We start from the raw sequence: 17,597 nt of genomic DNA on the forward strand, positions 1-17,597 counted from the left end.
TTCATTCTTCCTCATGAATACAGATTCCGCCTGGGTTCAGTAACATTCACAATAATCAATCAATTATAGGATCTTTCAAGCTAATGGACTCCACACGTTTTCCCCCACCGCCTGCATTGTTATGTACCGTGAATCGGAATATCAACGAGCAATCACAATTTGGAAATACACACTCTGTGGTTGACAGTGTGGCGAGAGGCTACTAGGGGGAAAGTATATACCTAACACAACCAAGAAAAGGATCTCCATAAACAATGAAATGCGTTTACTAATCATAACCCCTTTAGAATTTAAATTAACAAAATCTACTTTAAGAAACCACAGATTAGAATCTACTAGTTTCTTAACTTGGTGCTCAATAATCATTCATGACTTGCCATTATGTAATTCACCACTATATTCTCACATGACAAGAAATTATGCCTCTAGTCTGTAGATATATATATTAACATACAACACAAAGGGAGCCTCAGCAATATCTGGAAACGGTTCACGACTTGGGGCTCTCATAGCACTTTCAGTACTTGTCGCATTATATTTTGGTCAATTAGCAAAAATGATATACAGCTCTAGAAGTTAAAGGGGGGGAAAAGGTCGAATTTGGGTGGAAACAAAATGCCAGAAACTAATACATCATATGTGTTACTTCACCAGGGTAAACCAACCTTCTTTGCTTGGATACGGTACATGGGTTCTTTAATTCTCTCACATTGAGTGTGTGATGTCATGCCATATCTAGGTGGGTAAGTATCAAGCCAATGATGATACAATTGGCTCACTCTGGTAGTTTCAGGCGATTGAACAATACCAGGAAACTTTGCTCTGGGACAATGTAAAGAAAACCAAGATCTGCACCTTTGGCATACGGTCCAATACCCTACATTAAAACATCAACCCAGAGAAGGAAAGCGTTAAAAATATAAGCTATCCTTAAATAGTTTGCTGGCCAATTAGGCTTCAGGAAAGAAGTGCTAGTAAAAACATCCTGAACTGGTTTAATCACCTTGGCATTGAGTTGGAGTAGTTCTCCTTCAACCCATTTTGGATTTCGGAAGCCAAATTCTGCTATCCTTCCTTGGCCCTTGTAACTTGCAACCTGAACAAATGAACTCTTAATAAGCATATGTCCAGAATTTCATTTTCATGCAGACAATCTAATAGTTCAATGCAATGAGCTTTAGGCCCCAAATATGCGTGCTACTAAGTTCATTGTAAGGTCTAATAAACTCAAGCTAAAAAAGATGGCATTAAATAGTGTACACGCAAATGAAAAGGTGCGGTTTCAGGACTAGTTTCTATGGTACTGATATAGTCAATGGAGTATTCCTACAGAACATACAGATATGCCAGTATCATTACCACTCCTAATTCATCCGGATACATTCCACGGTTGGAAAGACGACTCCCTCTCCCAATTTTAGCACGAAATGTCACCTGGAATATCCAGAAATCACATGGTTAGTATTAAAAACCCTGATGCATGCATAAAGTGAACATGTGGTTGCACAGAGTAGTGATAAACCTGGCCAGCAGGAACATTTAGATCCCCAGTTAGCTTCACTGCCTCAACATATTCGAAGAACTCCACATCGCCAGAATCGTCTTTGTCATCTGAACCATTCCAGTGCCCATACTTACGCCTGAGTTGCACTACCTCAGTGCCATAAGGACCAAATGCACCAACATACAGACCTATAGTTCAACCAGTAGAATTCATTTGAGGATTGTCCTGCTTAATTCAAGAATAAAAGAAATGAAGGTGGACACTAAGAAAACTCACCTTCAAATGGATCAAGATCCCCTCGTGAGGTGCTGATCCGATTAAATGTTGTGTACTCAGATAATCTACTCCGCTTCTGTGCTTGACTAACAGCAAGTTTCACTATTTCACGCATATTTTTGGTAACCTACATACAATTAAAGAAGAAGGAAAAAAAAAAAAAAACTAAAATTAACATTATCCAAGGAATGCTTAATATTTCAAGCAGATGGTTTTGAACTGTTTAGTATGTTAAACAGTTTACTATGCTTTGACTGAAACAAACTTCCACCAGTTATTTGAAATTCTGGATTAAAAAGGAAACATGGAATCTTACAGAATCGCCATTGATGCAACTTTAAGACATTATATACTGCATTACTATAAGGGCATAGAATAAAAGAAATACAAAAAAGGCATCAAGAATGAATAATCTTTAGAGGTTCCAACTCCAAAATCACTGTAAACCATGAGTCTAACGTCTAAAACCAAAGTATCTAATTAAATCAGTCTATTCAAGAAACCAAGAAAGACCAAGCGGAGTTTTCAATTAAATTTAATTCCGTACTTATTCAGTTATTCCTGATTGCATAAGAGCTCAACTGACCTTTGGAGAAAGCTTGTCGGAGTTCCAAAATGCCTTGGCAACATCAGATGGCATAAGCTCAGAGACACTTTTAGCTGCTTGAGCTGCCACTTTTATCTTGGATGCTTTACTTTCTCTAGTATCATGATCTAGGCTTCTCCCCGGAATATGCAGCACAAAAGATTCTCTCTCCATATCTTTGATTTCAGCAGGTCGACGAACATACTCATCCTTGGTGGCAGTATCCTCATTATGTACAATTCCCCCAATAAAAAGTTTCATGTCCAAATCTTTTTCATCATCTATGGTATCACCACTCTCTCCTAGAGTGACCTCATCAGGCTGAATTTCGTCCAAAGTATCAACTTCATCTTCAGAATTTTCATCAGATTCAGAGTTTTCACTATTTTCTTGCATCAGCTGGTTTACCGAATTGTCGTCCTCCATTATTTCCTTAGCAACATCAACATTCATAACTTTAACTTTCAGTCCTGGAAGTTTTTTCTTCAGAAAATTTATCACACTTTTTATACCCTCCTCAGTTGCTCCCTCAATATTAAGTCCTTTCTCTTCGCTACTCTCTACCTTATCTTCATTTTTCTGAACATCTACTACAGTTGCATTCTTAACTTCAGGAGTAGATGAGCCTTTTTCAGGTTTGGATGGTGCAACAGTGGAGTTGGCTTTGGCTTGTTGCAAGTACACCACCTGATAACAGATCCAATATCAGAGTCATGCTCTAGACTACTAGACTTGAAGTGAACTTAACCCACACTGAGTGCTTTTTAAAATGGAGCTATGAGGTAGGAACATGTTGGTGCAAATTAACTTCTCCAATAATTTAATAAAGTTTAAGCAAAGTATCATCAGCCAAATTAGAGCCATGCCATATTCTACAGTAATAAACTTGAGGTGCAAGCCCATAGATAAAATCAAATATTACTATCAGAAGCATCTGTAAATTTTTACATCACCTGCATAACATATGTCCCATCTGCATTTTTAACGACAAAAATTTCGAATAGGGGACTCCCCGAAGATGCTGTAACCAACTGCCTGCATACAAATAATGATCACTGTAATGTTCACCCGCATATGTCACCTAAATCCAAACCCAAAGACCAAAGTATCTTACCTTGGACTGTAAGTCCTGCCAACAAATCTACCAACACCAGGAGTTATTCGTATGAGTCTTCCAAAGGGATCATCTGAATCTTTTGGGTAGCCAACCCACCAGCCTACCTGCTCATTTACAGAGAACAGTTTACGAACATAACAAAAAAGTTCACCTCAAAGCACACTAAACTGATAAGCTCATTAGAAACTGCGAGATACACACACAGAGAAGCGAGTAGTAATTAGATAAGATTTACCAGTCCACTGCCTGTGTGTTTACACAATTTTGAAGCATCATGGTAGCGCTCCTCCTCAATTGCAATCTGCAAACATATCACCGCCCATTGTCAACAAACAAGTTCTTATAAGCAGGTCCCGGTTACAGTGACACAAATGCTTATCTCACCTTCAACTGAGACATGATCTTAGCAACCGTGTCCTTTGATGTAGCTTCTGCAATAGCCATTTTCAGTTTCATAGCTTCTTGGAAGTCTTGCTTCTCAATTGCATCTTCTAGTTGAAACTAGAAAAAGCACAACACCATCAAGTCAAAAAAAAAAACGAAAAAGGTGATTTGACATGTTCTTGATTGAGCTCTAATCTTTCAATTTTAAATGCTAAACCTCTGAAAGACTAGAAGAACACAAGGTCCAAAAATCTCTTTTCAACAGTCTCGGGGCTATTTCGAAAAAGAATCCAAAAGGTTGGTTACGCTTTTATCCAATCAATCAAAAATAGATAAGCACCAAAAGCTAAACTGAGCAACCATGCATTTTCACGATTGAAGTATTGAACGAAAATTCGATAGGATTGAGCATCCGGATGAAGAAGAAGGAGAATTCGACAAACCTTGAGCACAGAGGCAAAGCTCTCTGCTTGTTCAATCTCAGAAAAATGGCGGCTCCACTGGTTCCAATCCCATTCCAAAGAAGACCCGGTACAGTCAACACTAGTGCTGTTATTCTCGCCACCACAACTGCAACACAGTTTTCTATTCCTACTCGAACCAGACGAAGGCTTGGATTGGACGGAGAAAGTGAGAAGGCAGCCGAGATTTTTATTGGCGTGGTTGAATTTGATGGACTTATTATTGGATAGGAGACCGGAGCAAGAGAAGGGTCCGAATTGGGCTACCGGGATTGCTGCCTGACCCGCCGCGACCCAGGAATTGGCCACCGCCATCGCTTCTGGTTCTCAGTGTCTCTGAGCTGGTGGTTTAACGGAGCATTTGATGACAAAGAGAAAGAGATATATGGATAGAATCAACTCGTGTGAGACTTTTCTACATGCAAAGGCCTGGCCCAAAATCTTTCTTGGGTATTCTTTACCAATTGGATTTTTTTTTTACCAAAATTGATTTACCCTTAGAAAAAAGTTAACAAAAACGTGTGGGACTTGTAATTTAAGCAGTGCATAGTCACCAAGCTATCAAAAGCGTAAGACACTGTGCATTGAAGCACAGTTAGAGTATTTCACATATGCGTTAAGATATTAGTCTTTAGGCCTGAAAAGCGTTGGTGATACACTAGTAACACTGTAAAGAAGAAGAAGAAGAAAAAAAATGCTCTTGAGCAAAATCTAGACCTTTGAGGTGTGGTTGTTTTTGGTTTTATCATTTTAATGAAGTCTAGACACCTTGAATCCTCGGGTTAAAGGAATTCTTTCCAAGATATGTTTTTATATTTCAATTCCAAAATTAATTTTGCACTAACACATCTGAAAATTGAAAATTCTAAAAACAAAAGAGATTATTGACGAGCACATGAGAATGAAAATGAAACAAAATTAATCTTGCACTAACACATGTTTATATATACACACACTTGCACTATGAGAATGAAATCGAGAATTTAGTCTAATTTTAACGGGAGGGAAACTACTAAAGAATGCTATTGAAGTTTAACCACACTTCACTGAAGCTTAATAATAGCTACCATACTCGGGCAGCCAGGCTTGCTTTAAAGGTTGGATTATGGTTGGGTCAAGTCTCAATCTTTGATTTTGATTTGAGCTTTCTTCTTCTCTCATTCACTCGTTCAATGTCTACATGGAAATAAAAAACTTCCGGAAACAGCCAGCAAAGAAGAGGACCATTGACAATGAAACCACAAGTATCTTACCATGAGTTGAGTATCTAATCTGCATTTGTTAAACCATGAATCCGTATATCATTACAAAGAAAACCGTGGCAAAAGCTTTTTAGTACAGGTATTACAAAAGAATGCCAAGCAATGATGGCCTGGTACAGATTAATAACACCAATAAAGCCTTCCTTGGCATGAGGGTTAGAAACCGCAGTTATATGAACAGTCTATTATTGCCGTTGTGGAGTGGAGGTGGGCTCAACAACTATTAACATGTCCAACAGAAGGGACCTGTCCTGGGCTTGATGGATCCCGGATAGACATGGCAACACCCCCATTCTCAGCAGTTTCCAAAGCAGTGTCCGCCCCATTGCTTGCAGTTTCTGTATGGACTGGGTGGAGCAAACCCTGCAATCTCAGCATATAGCTCTGACTTGATGGTTGGGTTCTCACATACCGGTTGGCAGTTAACATGACAGATGACCGTTCAGACTCAGCTCGGAGAGTGGAAATAGCACTGAGGTCGAGATTCGGAAAGACTGAGCAACGGCACCGAGGACATTTCACATTCAATCGAAGCCACTCATCGATGCATTCCACATGGAAATTGTGAGCGCAAGGTAGGCCGCGAACCTGCACCATCATTTCCGTTAAGAATCCTTACCATCCTAAAATATATATAGATAAGTATGCGTGAGTGGGTGCAATGGTCTGCAAAGTTGTGATGCAGTTTTCCCCTAATTATTTTTTCCCAAGTCCATTGACATTGCACGGACAGCCCCAGAAAGAGTCCATCTATGCAATTCATATATTAAGATCTAAATAGTGAACATACAAAATTTTGGTTTAAAACTTGAGATTATGGTGGTTTTTAAAAGTAAGATAGATAATTATAAGATTTACCTCATTGCCTTCATAGAACTCTTCTAAGCAGATTGGACATTCACTGCAATCAGTTGGAACAGCCTTCAACCTGAACTTTGGAAGCTCCTGAATGAGTGCCTCCACTGCTTCTCTCTGCAACCATCAGAAAATATAGTCAGTCATCATACAGAACAAAAGATTTTAAGGAGAGGAAACCAGAATTTTTCTTTCTCCTCTCAATTGATCACTAGTAAAGCACAATAACAATACATTATTGAAAGAGAAAAAAAGAATCTAATAACAGGCCTCTGAAGGGAGACAGTATGTTTGAGACAGAGTGACCAGTTTCCAACGAGACTATATGCATATGCACACAAGCATGCTCGTGACAAACACCCTTTAAAATCCCCAAATCTCTGTTTCCTAGGCACTGCTTTCAAATATTAGTTTTGAGTACAGGAATCAGTTAAACTACTGATACATAAATAGCTTGACTAGCCTAAGACCAATATTCCAACCAAGTGCTTAAGAAAAAAAATATGTTATAGACTTATGGATATAAGTTTAGGGCTTAAAAGGAGCAAAGGACACAATCATTAGACTCAAAACAGAAAAATGTTTCAAATCATGGACATAGGCAATTTCCTTATCAATAGAATGGGGGGATTGACCTGTGCTGTTGTCAAGTAAAGTCCAGGTTGGTATGCAGCTTCTTGACCCATTCCTCTTGCCTCTTGACCTGCAGCTTCAAATGCCCAATCTGGCACCCGGATCATATCAACCAAAACCTTGAACGGTAAAAGAAACCAATAACATGAGTATGACACAGGGTCTGGAAATACGATTAGGCAATACAAACAAATGTTTAAGGATTTACCCCATACTCTGATACAGGAATCCCTTGTTGAGCACGCACTAAGTGTGCCTGTCTTCGTGTCAACCACTGTAAAGAGGAGTCAATGAGGCACATTGAAAAATGAAAGTATTTATAACAAAGTCCTGGTTTATTCTAAAAAATGTACAACTACAAAGGCACCACTAACCTTCCCAAGTGACATGCACGAAATGCAAAGTAGTGCACAGTAACTAAAAAGCAACCAAATAAGAAAGCCCCATTTCTGTCCATCTTCAGGCAACTGCAAGCGAATAGATCCATCAGCTCCATTATTAAGCTTATTTGCATATTATTAATCTGCCGAGAACAAAGAATATCAACTTACACAGTCCTTCGAGCTTCTAAACCACAGAGTCCCAATGACCGTCCAAGCCCAAAGAAATGGATAGAGTAGCAGAGAAAGAATTGAAAGAACCACTACTCTCCCACAGAAACGAGCATATCTTTGCTGCCACCCAAAATCCCTACAAGCATAATGATTTGAAGGGACTCAGCTACACAGATTACCACCCCAGATAAAAAAAAAACCAGGGCAATATTACACAGAATCTGAGGTGAGTCGAGACTATCAAGGGCTCTCTTATTATTATTATTTTTTTTTTCCCAATCTTTGTAATCAAACTCTATCATCCCCAATATCGAAAACCACAGCTAAATCCAGGATACACTGAAAACTCTAACATACAACTACTTCACTTATGATGTACACAAAGGAAACCCTGTTGGAGGCTAATTAATAGTGTCATTACATTCTTGTTGTTTCTATATAAGAAAATTAAGCAAGTGCAAAGATGTACATTCACTAAGAAATGGACTTACAAACCCATTCCAGCTGCCAGCCCATTATCAACAAACATCAACAAGCGAAATACAAACACTGTAGTGTAATCAACCTGAAGATACCAGTAAAAATTAATGATAATAATCACCACAGATGAAATTAAAAGCATATATTATCCAAAACAAGCGCAAATTAACAATCCAGAACCTACCACAATCCATATATGCAACGGATATGTACAAGTATGGTACCGCTTCCAATTAATCGCAACAATTACTCTTATCAGAAAACCTATTAAGGAAAACCACACAAACAGATAATCCAGAACGAAAAACGAATTGCAGAGATTGAAATTGAAACCCTAATAGGATACACACTGGTCGCGAGCATGGACAAGAAGAATCCATCGTACCTGCAAAGCAAACAAAAAAAATTCACAATTCGAAATCAAAAAACCTGGCAGAGTTAACCTAGGCGGAGCATAAGAGAAAGGTACTGACCACTTGAAATCGACGCCTCTGATGGCCATGGAGGTCAAGCTATGAGCGAATCGCTGCGAGTGAGGCACAGGATCCGACGATACTCATTTCAGGAAGGAAATGTTTGAATCGGACTCCGATCTTTCGCGGAAGGAGAGGGATTTCGGAGAGAACAAAGCTCGCCGGAAAAAGAGAGAGAGGCGGTGAGGGAGTGAACGGTGAACCACCACTGAGTCGGCGAGTCGCAGTCTATGGACTCTGAGATGGACTTGATCTTTTGGAAGTTTGGAAACTCGAAAATGCTGACCGTATCTTTTTGCTCATTACTCCACGCCGTTACGGAGTTATGACTCAGAAGTTCCACTTTTTTATTTTTTATTTATTTATTTATTCATCAGAAATTGTTTGTGGTAATTACGCATGCGTGCCCAAACTGTAGGGATTTGTTAATGATTGAAATACCTGTTATATTTTCGATATATCTGCCAATATCTCTATTGTTGGATGAGTTGATATATCTTAAGGGGTTAATATCTTATCTTATACCGTTTTCTCTAAAATTTCTTTGACATCGTCAAAAATCCCCGATATATTAGATATTTAGGATATATTCCCAATAAAGTGAAGAATTTTGGGATATATCCCACTCTATTGGAAGAAATCTCCTCAAAGCGAATATGGGTGAGGAGAAATCTCCTCAAAGCGAATTTAGATGAAAAGTATTCCCTTCGAAGAAAATCATAGTGAGGAGAAATTCCATGTAGACGAATTTGGACAAGGAGAATTCATGATGAAACAATTTCAAAAAGTAACTCATTCTCTTCATCTTTCTCAATTATATGGGATTGACCTCAATTATATTAAAGATTCAGACAAGGAGAACAAACTATTGGGTTATTATCCTTTTATAGGGGAAACAATCGGCAACTTTAAAGAGATCTATGACTATCATATTCATCACTACAATTCGTACTATATAAGTCATATGTCTTATTCTGATTATTGCATTTTCATAGACCAGCCAGCCGCTTTTCAACCAAATCTCTTTTTGGATGTAGAACAAGTTAACATTCATATGTATTTATATGTAATTCCAATAAATTGACTCTTTCAAAAACAATATATTTTCTCCTATATTCCCAATATCTCCCTTTTTCAAAGTTCCGATAAATATGTAAATACAAATATTTTAATCCTTATTTCAAACTATAAAGAATTGTAAAAAACTACAACGTCATATGAGGCATCGTTCAATTCACGGATTAAAACAGTACTTTCGGCACCGTTGGTGGAATTTTTTATAGCACTCACAGAACTACTCATCTCATAAGTGGGATTACTCATATTGGTAGTGGAAGTACGAGTAAAATGTGTAACGCCTTAAACAAATTTCTTCCGGTAGTGTTCATTTGGTGGATAACACTTGTATATTTTCATGCCTCTTTTCCTCGTTCATGAGAATAGAAATAAATCATGGAAAATTGGAAACCGAACAAGGAGCCAGCAATATATTGACGATGATTATAAACAAGCGAGATGATCACTTCACTAGTCTTTACATAGTTAAAGACAGAAATGATGTTCAGGTACAATTTGGTGGATTCAAACACTTATATATAGCTGATGCGGGTTGCTTGTAAGCAGGTACACTATCGGTATCAACAAATCTGACTTCTCCTGGTGCAAAAGAAAGTTCTCTGTGCCTGAAATTTAGAAATACGCTTCTTATTTATCTCAAACTAAAAAGACATGGGTCTCGCCGAGAATAATACTGGGGTTTAAGTGTGTCAAATTACCTTCGCAAGTCAAGTCCAACTATACCAGCTTGTAGGATTGTTAAATTGTCTGAATCTGGCGAGACAATTATTACTGTGTCTTCAGAGTATTGAGTCTCGAGTATGGACATGAGCTGTACCACCCGAACAAACACATCGGAGACACTCTCATTCGGGGTTCCATCATCAATTGGAGGAGGCTTGATTCTTGGAGAAATAGTATCAGATGCATATACCTGTGTAGGAACACAAATGTTATTGACTTGATGTCAATGAGCAGTAGTATTGCACTTGGTTGAGTCACAGGAGAATTGTAGATTACAAGTCTCTACTATTTAGAAGGGTATTCAAGATTCAATCCGAAAGTTCAAAAAAGTGAAAGCAGATGGAAATGCTACTTCTGAAACAGCTTCTAGGTTCTTTCCTTCATAAGCTCCCAAGCCACGGGCATCTAGAAAGCTATACTCTGGGACAATGTTACTGCAGCAGAACAGAAAAAGAAAAAGGGATTATCGCAGCAAGCGAACATATATGGACAGTTATCATATGAAGTTGTACTTGAACAGCAGGTTTCTATCATAGCAATGTGATTCCAGATTGGCCTCTAAAATCATCATTATAATTCAGGTTAAAGGATTTAGGCTTCAATTGCTAACCAAGAGAGCAGGAAACACAATAACAAACCATATATTCTGATGTTCTGGATTTGAAACAAACCAAAATTCAAGCAAGGTTTAATCGAGTAAGCATTTAGTACTCATTGTGTCAAAACTCAAAAGGCATGATCTTCTTCTACTCCTATACATGCTTAGAAGTCTCAAAACCAATGGAATATTAACTTGCATACCTTCGAGTGACCCCGTTAACCAATGCAATGATCTCTGCAGTCTGGTAAGCTCTCTGAGTGATAGAAGGCCAAATCCAACAGCTTGTGTCACAAGCCCCCATTTCCTTCAAGTCGAAAGCTACCCTCACCGCCTGCTTCTTCCCTCTCTCTGACAACCCGCTATCAACAGAAGTTTTCGCAACCGGGTTCGTGTTAATCACCCCCCAGCTCTCATATTCAGACTCCCCAGCCCTCACCAGAAAATACCTTCCCACAAACACCAACCCAACAACAGTTAGCAACAACTCCACAACTAATGCACAACAATTGAAAGTTGAAACACATTAAACCTCCAACCATTACTCAATCCAATCACATATATCACTAAAATGCTGTCAAAACTATCAATTTAAACATAGAGCAAACAACATAAACCTAAAATCCACATAAACCCCATTTTCCATTTCATTGAATTTCTGAGCAACCAAAGAGCAATCCAACAAGAAAAGATGGAAAAAAAGTTATGGGTTTAGTGAATTACCTGTTGCTGAGTCTAACTGGGGGCATCTGGAAGAGGCCACGAGCAAAAGCTATCTCTTGTACGGACATGGGGTCGAGGGCAAAAGGGGCTGCGGTGAGGGTGAGGGCAGCAAGGAGGTTGCGGCGGCTGATGGGTAGGAATGCATTGTTAGGGTTTTTGGAGGTTGTTGATGGAGTTGGAAGAGGAAGATGAGGGGGGTTTGCAAGGGAGGAAGAAGATGTTACTATCATTTTTGGCGGGTGTTTGTGGGCTGAGTCTTCTGGGCTCTGGGTTTGGTTTTGCTCTTCTCCTTTGACCTCATCTCCCTCCAAATCCCAACTGATGGACCAAACGGAATGCCGTTTGATTATGTGGCACAACATGTTGTTTATGATTTTTTTTTTTTTTTTTGATACAATAGAACGCAAAATAGCAAAACTAAATTACCCTCCCCCTCCCGACCTAATCCAATTGGAACGCTAGGGACAGATAAAGGGAGGCAATTGAACCAGACCAAAGTAGTAGGGACAAAATAATCAAGGTAAGCAAAATGATCTGATACCAAATTAGCTTCTCTATAGAATTGTCTAAAAACTATAGAAGAAAACTAAAGAGACATAGTTTTGATATCAGCCACAAGCCACAAGAGCTTGAATTCTCCAAGGAATCTTCATCTTACCAACAATACAATGGATAACAATTTTTGAGTCACTTTCAGTTATGAAAGATTGGTGGGGATGTCGTTTATGAATTTGAAGACTACAAGTCTACAACTACTTCAGAATAGACCTCTAGCTAACATAGTTGAGGACTAAAAAGTCTTCACGTCTATGATTGTCTTGAGGCCAAAGAGTGTTTTAATTTAGTCAAACAAACAATCAGCAAATTTACTTCTAACAAGAATACGAGGAATGAATTTATTCAATGGAAGAGGCAAGTGAACAAAATCTCTCCAAAGAAAGAGGTAAGGTGTTTGATGTCTGTCAAAGAATGTGCAATTGATTAACAGTTCAACAGTTTTGAATCTGCTTCAACATGCACTTTCTCAAAACTAAATTTATCAGGACAAATTACAAATTTAGTTTTTTTTTTTTTTATAGGAGAAACGAAAACACTTTTATTAATCGGACCCAAGCACAAGCAGTAGTAACCGTTACAAGAAGCCAGCCACGAACTGGAAACAAACTCCTACAAAGTAACACACTCCAACTTCAAGAGCCCTACATATACAGAACAAAAGTGGGGATGCCAAGCCGACTACGACCATTCTCAAAAAGCACACCCCACCAGTTCCACATGTGAAAACTAAAAAAAAGAAAAACCTACCCCCAATGTGTTAGACGTGGCATGTCACTTCCAAGCCCAACAACAAAAGGGAAAAGAAAATAAAATAAAAATAAAAATATAATGGGTTAGGCCCACATTCAGATCCCAACAAACCCTAGACCTGAATCAAACCCTAGCCATCCTAGAAGCAGATAGCTGCCAGCGGCCGGCGCATCATCTTCACCATGGCAAAACAGCACAGCCACCACCACCATTGTCGCACCTAGGAGAGGAAGCAAAGCCATGGACAAGGGGAAAGACCTTACCTCGCCGTGACTCATGGGGAAAGACAAAGCCTCGCTATCACCATCACCAACCTTACCACCGCCCGCATCTCAGCCACTAGCAGCGCCGCCGGAAACCATGATGCCTCCGCCACCAGGGTAAAAAAACCAAGGCCAAAACACCAAGCTGAGCACAGATACCAACCAGAGAGAAACAATTTGAGCTTTGAAGCAATTCAGGACCACCACCATCAACGCTGTCAAGACGTGCCAAAGAAACACCGGTGCCTCCATAACCGGTTGATGCGGATCATCATCACGTTTTTTTTTTACCTCATTTGATAAATTATTCAAAAATCAAGTATGATTTGTGACAAAATAGAATTGCAAAATTTGGGAGATCTTTCCTTTCAAACATATTATTAGCCTCCTTGCCAAATTTCAAACAAAAAATATGAGAATCATACCTAAAAACTATATACAAAGTTGGTTGGTGATCTACATCTTTGTCCACCAGTGACTTCCTAGATAGCAGGGACTAGTAACTCTTTTAACTGAAATGCACGCCGCACTAAATTAGTGGGCTACTTAAGCCAAAAATGAAGCATCTTTGATTTTGGATTTTTCTAATTCGAAGCTGATCTGGGATTTAACAACTCCATGGACTAAAGTCCAAGTCTCGAACATTAGCTTCGGGTTCCTAACATATATTTATACACACTGCTACCCTTTCGATATCAGTGTCCCCTTAGAATATGCTCGATAAAATCTGACTTCTGTTTTCCATAACTCATCTGAGAACACAAACTGACCATCTCACTGAAAAGCAACCCACTCCCCTGCTTAATTTATGCCCTTGATTTCCTAACCCTCAAATAAACTAGGCCATCATTTCTCCAAGGTTTTACTAAATCAAAACCGAACCTTTTTAACTTGGGTAAAGTTCTATAATGTCGACGAGATATTGAAACTATGAGCTGTTACTAGTTTCGTTTGAGATGTGTCTATCTCAAACAATAAGCTAATCATATAATTTCGGACTCTAGTGTTTCACTATTCCGAAGCACTAAAAATCACCATGTTAGGTAGTAGTCTAGTACTCCTTCATTACTTCTATAATCTCGATGAAGATAATATAACCTCAAAGTTCAAACTCCAGGGAGGACCGTAGAACACGTGCTAGCTAATAGTAGTATAGTACTCCTTCATTACTACTTGTTTATGCAGAGAGCTAGACAGTTACACTACAAGACCCGGCATATTTGCTTTTTATAAAAGCAACCTATGGCAAAAGAAAAGAAAGCAACACAACATTCATAAGAAAAAAGCTCTATGCTATTCTGAAACTAGGCTAATTTTCTCAGTCCTCATCTGTCTCTCTCTGTTTCCAGCTGAACACGATGAGCATTTTCTTCTTCTTCTTGCTCCTCCTATCACTCTCATCCTCTGTTTCACTGGGCAGCTCAAGTAGCAGCAATCAAGCTACAACTAAGCAACCCAACCCATTCACACATAAAGCCTCACTGATCCGCTACTGGGACACCCACATTTCCAACCATCTCCCAAAGCCCACTTTCCTCTTCTCCAAAGCCTCAAACCTAAACCCAATCGACTCCGCGATTCTCACCAAACTCGCCGCCCAGAACTCACTCTCCTCCCACTTCTCCTCCTTCTGTTCCCTCGCCAACCTCTACTGCTCCTTTGACGCATTTTCACAGACACCTGGTGAGCAACTCGCCGCCGCCCGATCCAAAGACGCAAACTTCACCGGTTATGCGAACAAGGACTTCGCCAACTACGGCACCTCCCGGCTCGGCGGCGCCGACTCGTTCAAGAACTACTCCGCCGAGCTGAACTCGCCGCAAGACTCGTTCACCAAGTACAGCAAAGCCTCCCGCTCGCACAGCGAACACTTCACCAGCTACGCCCACGACGCCAATGTAGCCAACGACAGCTTCACCAACTACGCCGCCGGCGCCGTTTCCGGATCCGGCGATTTCAACAGCTACCACGACCGGGTCAACGTCCCCAATCTCCGATTCGCTTCCTACGACTCGAGCTCCAACAACCACAAGCTCTCCTTCACCAGCTACAGCGACGACACCAACGCCGGCTCCGAAACGTTCATCAGCTACGGCAAGAAAGGCAATGCCAACCGGAACGAGTTCAACAGCTACGCCGGAGACGCCAACATAGTCGGGTCGGGTTTCACGGGTTACGGAGAGTCCGGGAACGCAGCAAACGACTCGTTTAAAGGGTACGGTCTCTCCGGTAATAACCCGCACAACAATTTCAAGAGCTACGGAGCCGGCGGGAAGTCCGGGATCGACAGCTTCTCGAGTTACCGGAACGGAGCCAACGTCGGCGACGATTCCTTCCAGTCTTACGCCAGGAACTCGAACTCCGGGAAAGTGACTTTCTCGAACTACGGCAAGTCGTTTAATCTCGGAAATGATTCGTTTAAGGAGTACGGAGCCGGGTCGACGGGCCGGACCACTGTCGGGTTCAAATCTTACAGCCTGGGCCGCTCGTTCAAAGACTATGCCAAAAACGGTGTTGCTTTTGCTGAGTACAGCAACTCCACCACTGTTGCAACTGATTCTGAAGAAAACAGAGCGAGTGGTGGCAGTTCTGTAAATAGATGGGTTGAGCCGGGCAAGTTCTTTAGAGAATATTTGTTGAAGCAGGGGAATGTAATGGTGATGCCCGACATTAACGACAAAATGCCGGAAAGGTCGTTTCTGCCCCGGCCTATTTTGTCAAAATTACCGTTTTCCACGGCGAGGATGTCGGAGCTAAGGGAGTTATTTCACGCTGGCGACAACTCCGCCGCGGAACGCGTGATAATCAACGCGCTGACGGAGTGCGAAAGGGCCCCGAGTCCCGGTGAGACGAAGCGGTGCGTGGGCTCAGTGGAAGACATGATTGACTTCTCTGTGTCGGTCCTCGGCCGCAATGTGGTGGTTAGGACCACGGAGAATGTGAGCGGGTCTAAGCAGAAGGTGATGATCGGAAAGGTCAGCGGAATCAACGGCGGACGAGTGACGGAATCGGTTTCGTGTCATCAGAGCTTGTACCCGTACTTACTGTATTACTGCCACTCTGTACCCAAGGTTAGGGTTTACGAGGCTGATATTGTCGATGTGGCGAGCCGAAACAAGATCAATCGCGGTGTTGCGATTTGTCATCTTGACACGTCATCGTGGAGCCCGGGACATGGTGCGTTCGTGGCACTGGGGTCCAGTCCCGGAAATACTGAAGTGTGCCACTGGATTTTTGAAAACGACATGACTTGGACAGTAGCGGATTAAAGGACCGTAAAATGCAGTAGCTTGGTTTTGTCTTACATATTAATTTACATAGCCGGATTGATCTGTTGTCGTCTCAAGCCCTTTTGATTTGGCAATTTGATTGCTTCTATGGAATTGCCTTCATTTGCTTTCCCCTGATTTTTCTTCCAGAATTTCTGTTCTCTGAGATGATCTCAAACTAGCTTATTAGGTACGTGTAATTCAACCAAGAAAAACCTTAGCAGCGTATCTAATTAAGTACGATATATGTGATTTACGCATATTTAAACGTTTCTGTGCTTGTGTGTATAAAGCACTTTTAACTGTTTCTACAAAGCCAATTAAAAGGGTGCTCGAGTATCTCCCAAATACTTCTGGAAGCAATGCTAGCTTTAACCGCAGGCATTGATCAATCCATCAAAAACATATGCAATCTCTCTGCGTATATTGTGTCTGATCCTCCACTAATATTATTATTACTAGTCAAAAAGTAGCTAGATATGATGCTGAAAGGCAAAAAGAGGGATGGACAAAAATGTCCCAGAAGGGACTAGCTCTTGTGCAAAAGATAGCACGGAGATCGAGCATTCAAATGAACTTGAATCTAGCTTGGAGCTAAGAATTTCGGCGCCGCTGGCCGAAAATCGCTGTTTGAGCCTAACATAATTCTCCAAGGCGTCAAACGGAAGGATGTTGTTAGTCCATCATCACTATGTACTGGAAGTGATGATTCAATCTACTGCTGGTAATAGCCAGCTAGTAGTGCGCGTGTTGTGGGGGAAAACTGTGTTTGTACACACTAGGTAGTAATGTAGTCAAAAAGGGATCCAAATCGAAAGCATGCACCATTTTTTTGCTGTTTAGAGTGCATAGTGTAGCGTGTAGTGCACCCAAATTAAAGCCAAAGCGAAAGAAGTGACAAGATTGCACTCGATCACTTGCATGCCCCCATATATATTGCATCAATGAGGATCAAAGTGTGCTGCAAGGACTTTATGGCATGGTACGTTAGGCATAGGAATGCATAATGTTTTCGGGACCAGCAAACTATTTTCATGCTTACAAGTTACAA

The 17,597-nt window shown here is 40.6% G+C and overlaps 4 protein-coding genes across 4 annotated transcripts; 1 reads left to right on the forward strand and 3 right to left on the reverse strand.

Annotated features, from left to right (window-relative positions):
• Positions 1 to 348: 348 nt before the first annotated feature.
• LOC112176235 (protein EXECUTER 2, chloroplastic) lies at positions 349 to 4,703 on the reverse strand. The gene is made up of 11 exons (XM_024314072.2): positions 4,311 to 4,703; positions 3,868 to 3,984; positions 3,719 to 3,784; positions 3,481 to 3,587; positions 3,320 to 3,401; positions 2,367 to 3,053; positions 1,781 to 1,907; positions 1,523 to 1,692; positions 1,360 to 1,434; positions 1,004 to 1,096; positions 349 to 877 (listed from the first exon to the last, which is right to left on the reverse strand). The coding sequence occupies exons 1-11, from the start codon at positions 4,641 to 4,643 to the stop codon at positions 776 to 778; spliced, it is 1,959 nt and encodes a 652-aa protein (XP_024169840.1). The 5' UTR covers positions 4,644 to 4,703; the 3' UTR covers positions 349 to 775.
• Positions 4,704 to 5,554: 851 nt separating this feature from the next.
• Positions 5,555 to 8,891, reverse strand: LOC112180022 (E3 ubiquitin-protein ligase SIS3). The gene is made up of 10 exons (XM_024318512.2): positions 8,586 to 8,891; positions 8,459 to 8,497; positions 8,297 to 8,363; positions 8,124 to 8,197; positions 7,630 to 7,768; positions 7,453 to 7,545; positions 7,287 to 7,352; positions 7,081 to 7,197; positions 6,449 to 6,562; positions 5,555 to 6,178 (listed from the first exon to the last, which is right to left on the reverse strand). Exons 1-10 carry the CDS (start codon positions 8,612 to 8,614, stop codon positions 5,804 to 5,806), a joined length of 1,113 nt encoding a protein of 370 aa, XP_024174280.1. The 5' UTR covers positions 8,615 to 8,891; the 3' UTR covers positions 5,555 to 5,803.
• A 1,153-nt stretch (positions 8,892 to 10,044) lies between these two features.
• LOC112178762 lies at positions 10,045 to 12,142 on the reverse strand. The gene is made up of 5 exons (XM_024316975.2): positions 11,707 to 12,142; positions 11,187 to 11,432; positions 10,738 to 10,819; positions 10,361 to 10,575; positions 10,045 to 10,267 (listed from the first exon to the last, which is right to left on the reverse strand). The coding sequence occupies exons 1-5, from the start codon at positions 12,066 to 12,068 to the stop codon at positions 10,147 to 10,149; spliced, it is 1,026 nt and encodes a 341-aa protein (XP_024172743.1). The 5' UTR covers positions 12,069 to 12,142; the 3' UTR covers positions 10,045 to 10,146.
• A 2,273-nt stretch (positions 12,143 to 14,415) lies between these two features.
• LOC112175413 (polygalacturonase 1 beta-like protein 3) lies at positions 14,416 to 16,824 on the forward strand. Its single transcript, XM_024313087.2, has one exon. The coding sequence runs from the start codon at positions 14,636 to 14,638 to the stop codon at positions 16,544 to 16,546; it is 1,911 nt and encodes a 636-aa protein (XP_024168855.1). The 5' UTR covers positions 14,416 to 14,635; the 3' UTR covers positions 16,547 to 16,824.
• The last annotated feature ends 773 nt before the right edge of the window (positions 16,825 to 17,597 follow it).

The sequence above is a fragment of the Rosa chinensis genome, chromosome 7, assembly GCF_002994745.2.
Source record: "Rosa chinensis cultivar Old Blush chromosome 7, RchiOBHm-V2, whole genome shotgun sequence".
In the NCBI taxonomy this organism is placed as follows: Eukaryota; Viridiplantae; Streptophyta; class Magnoliopsida; order Rosales; family Rosaceae; genus Rosa; species Rosa chinensis.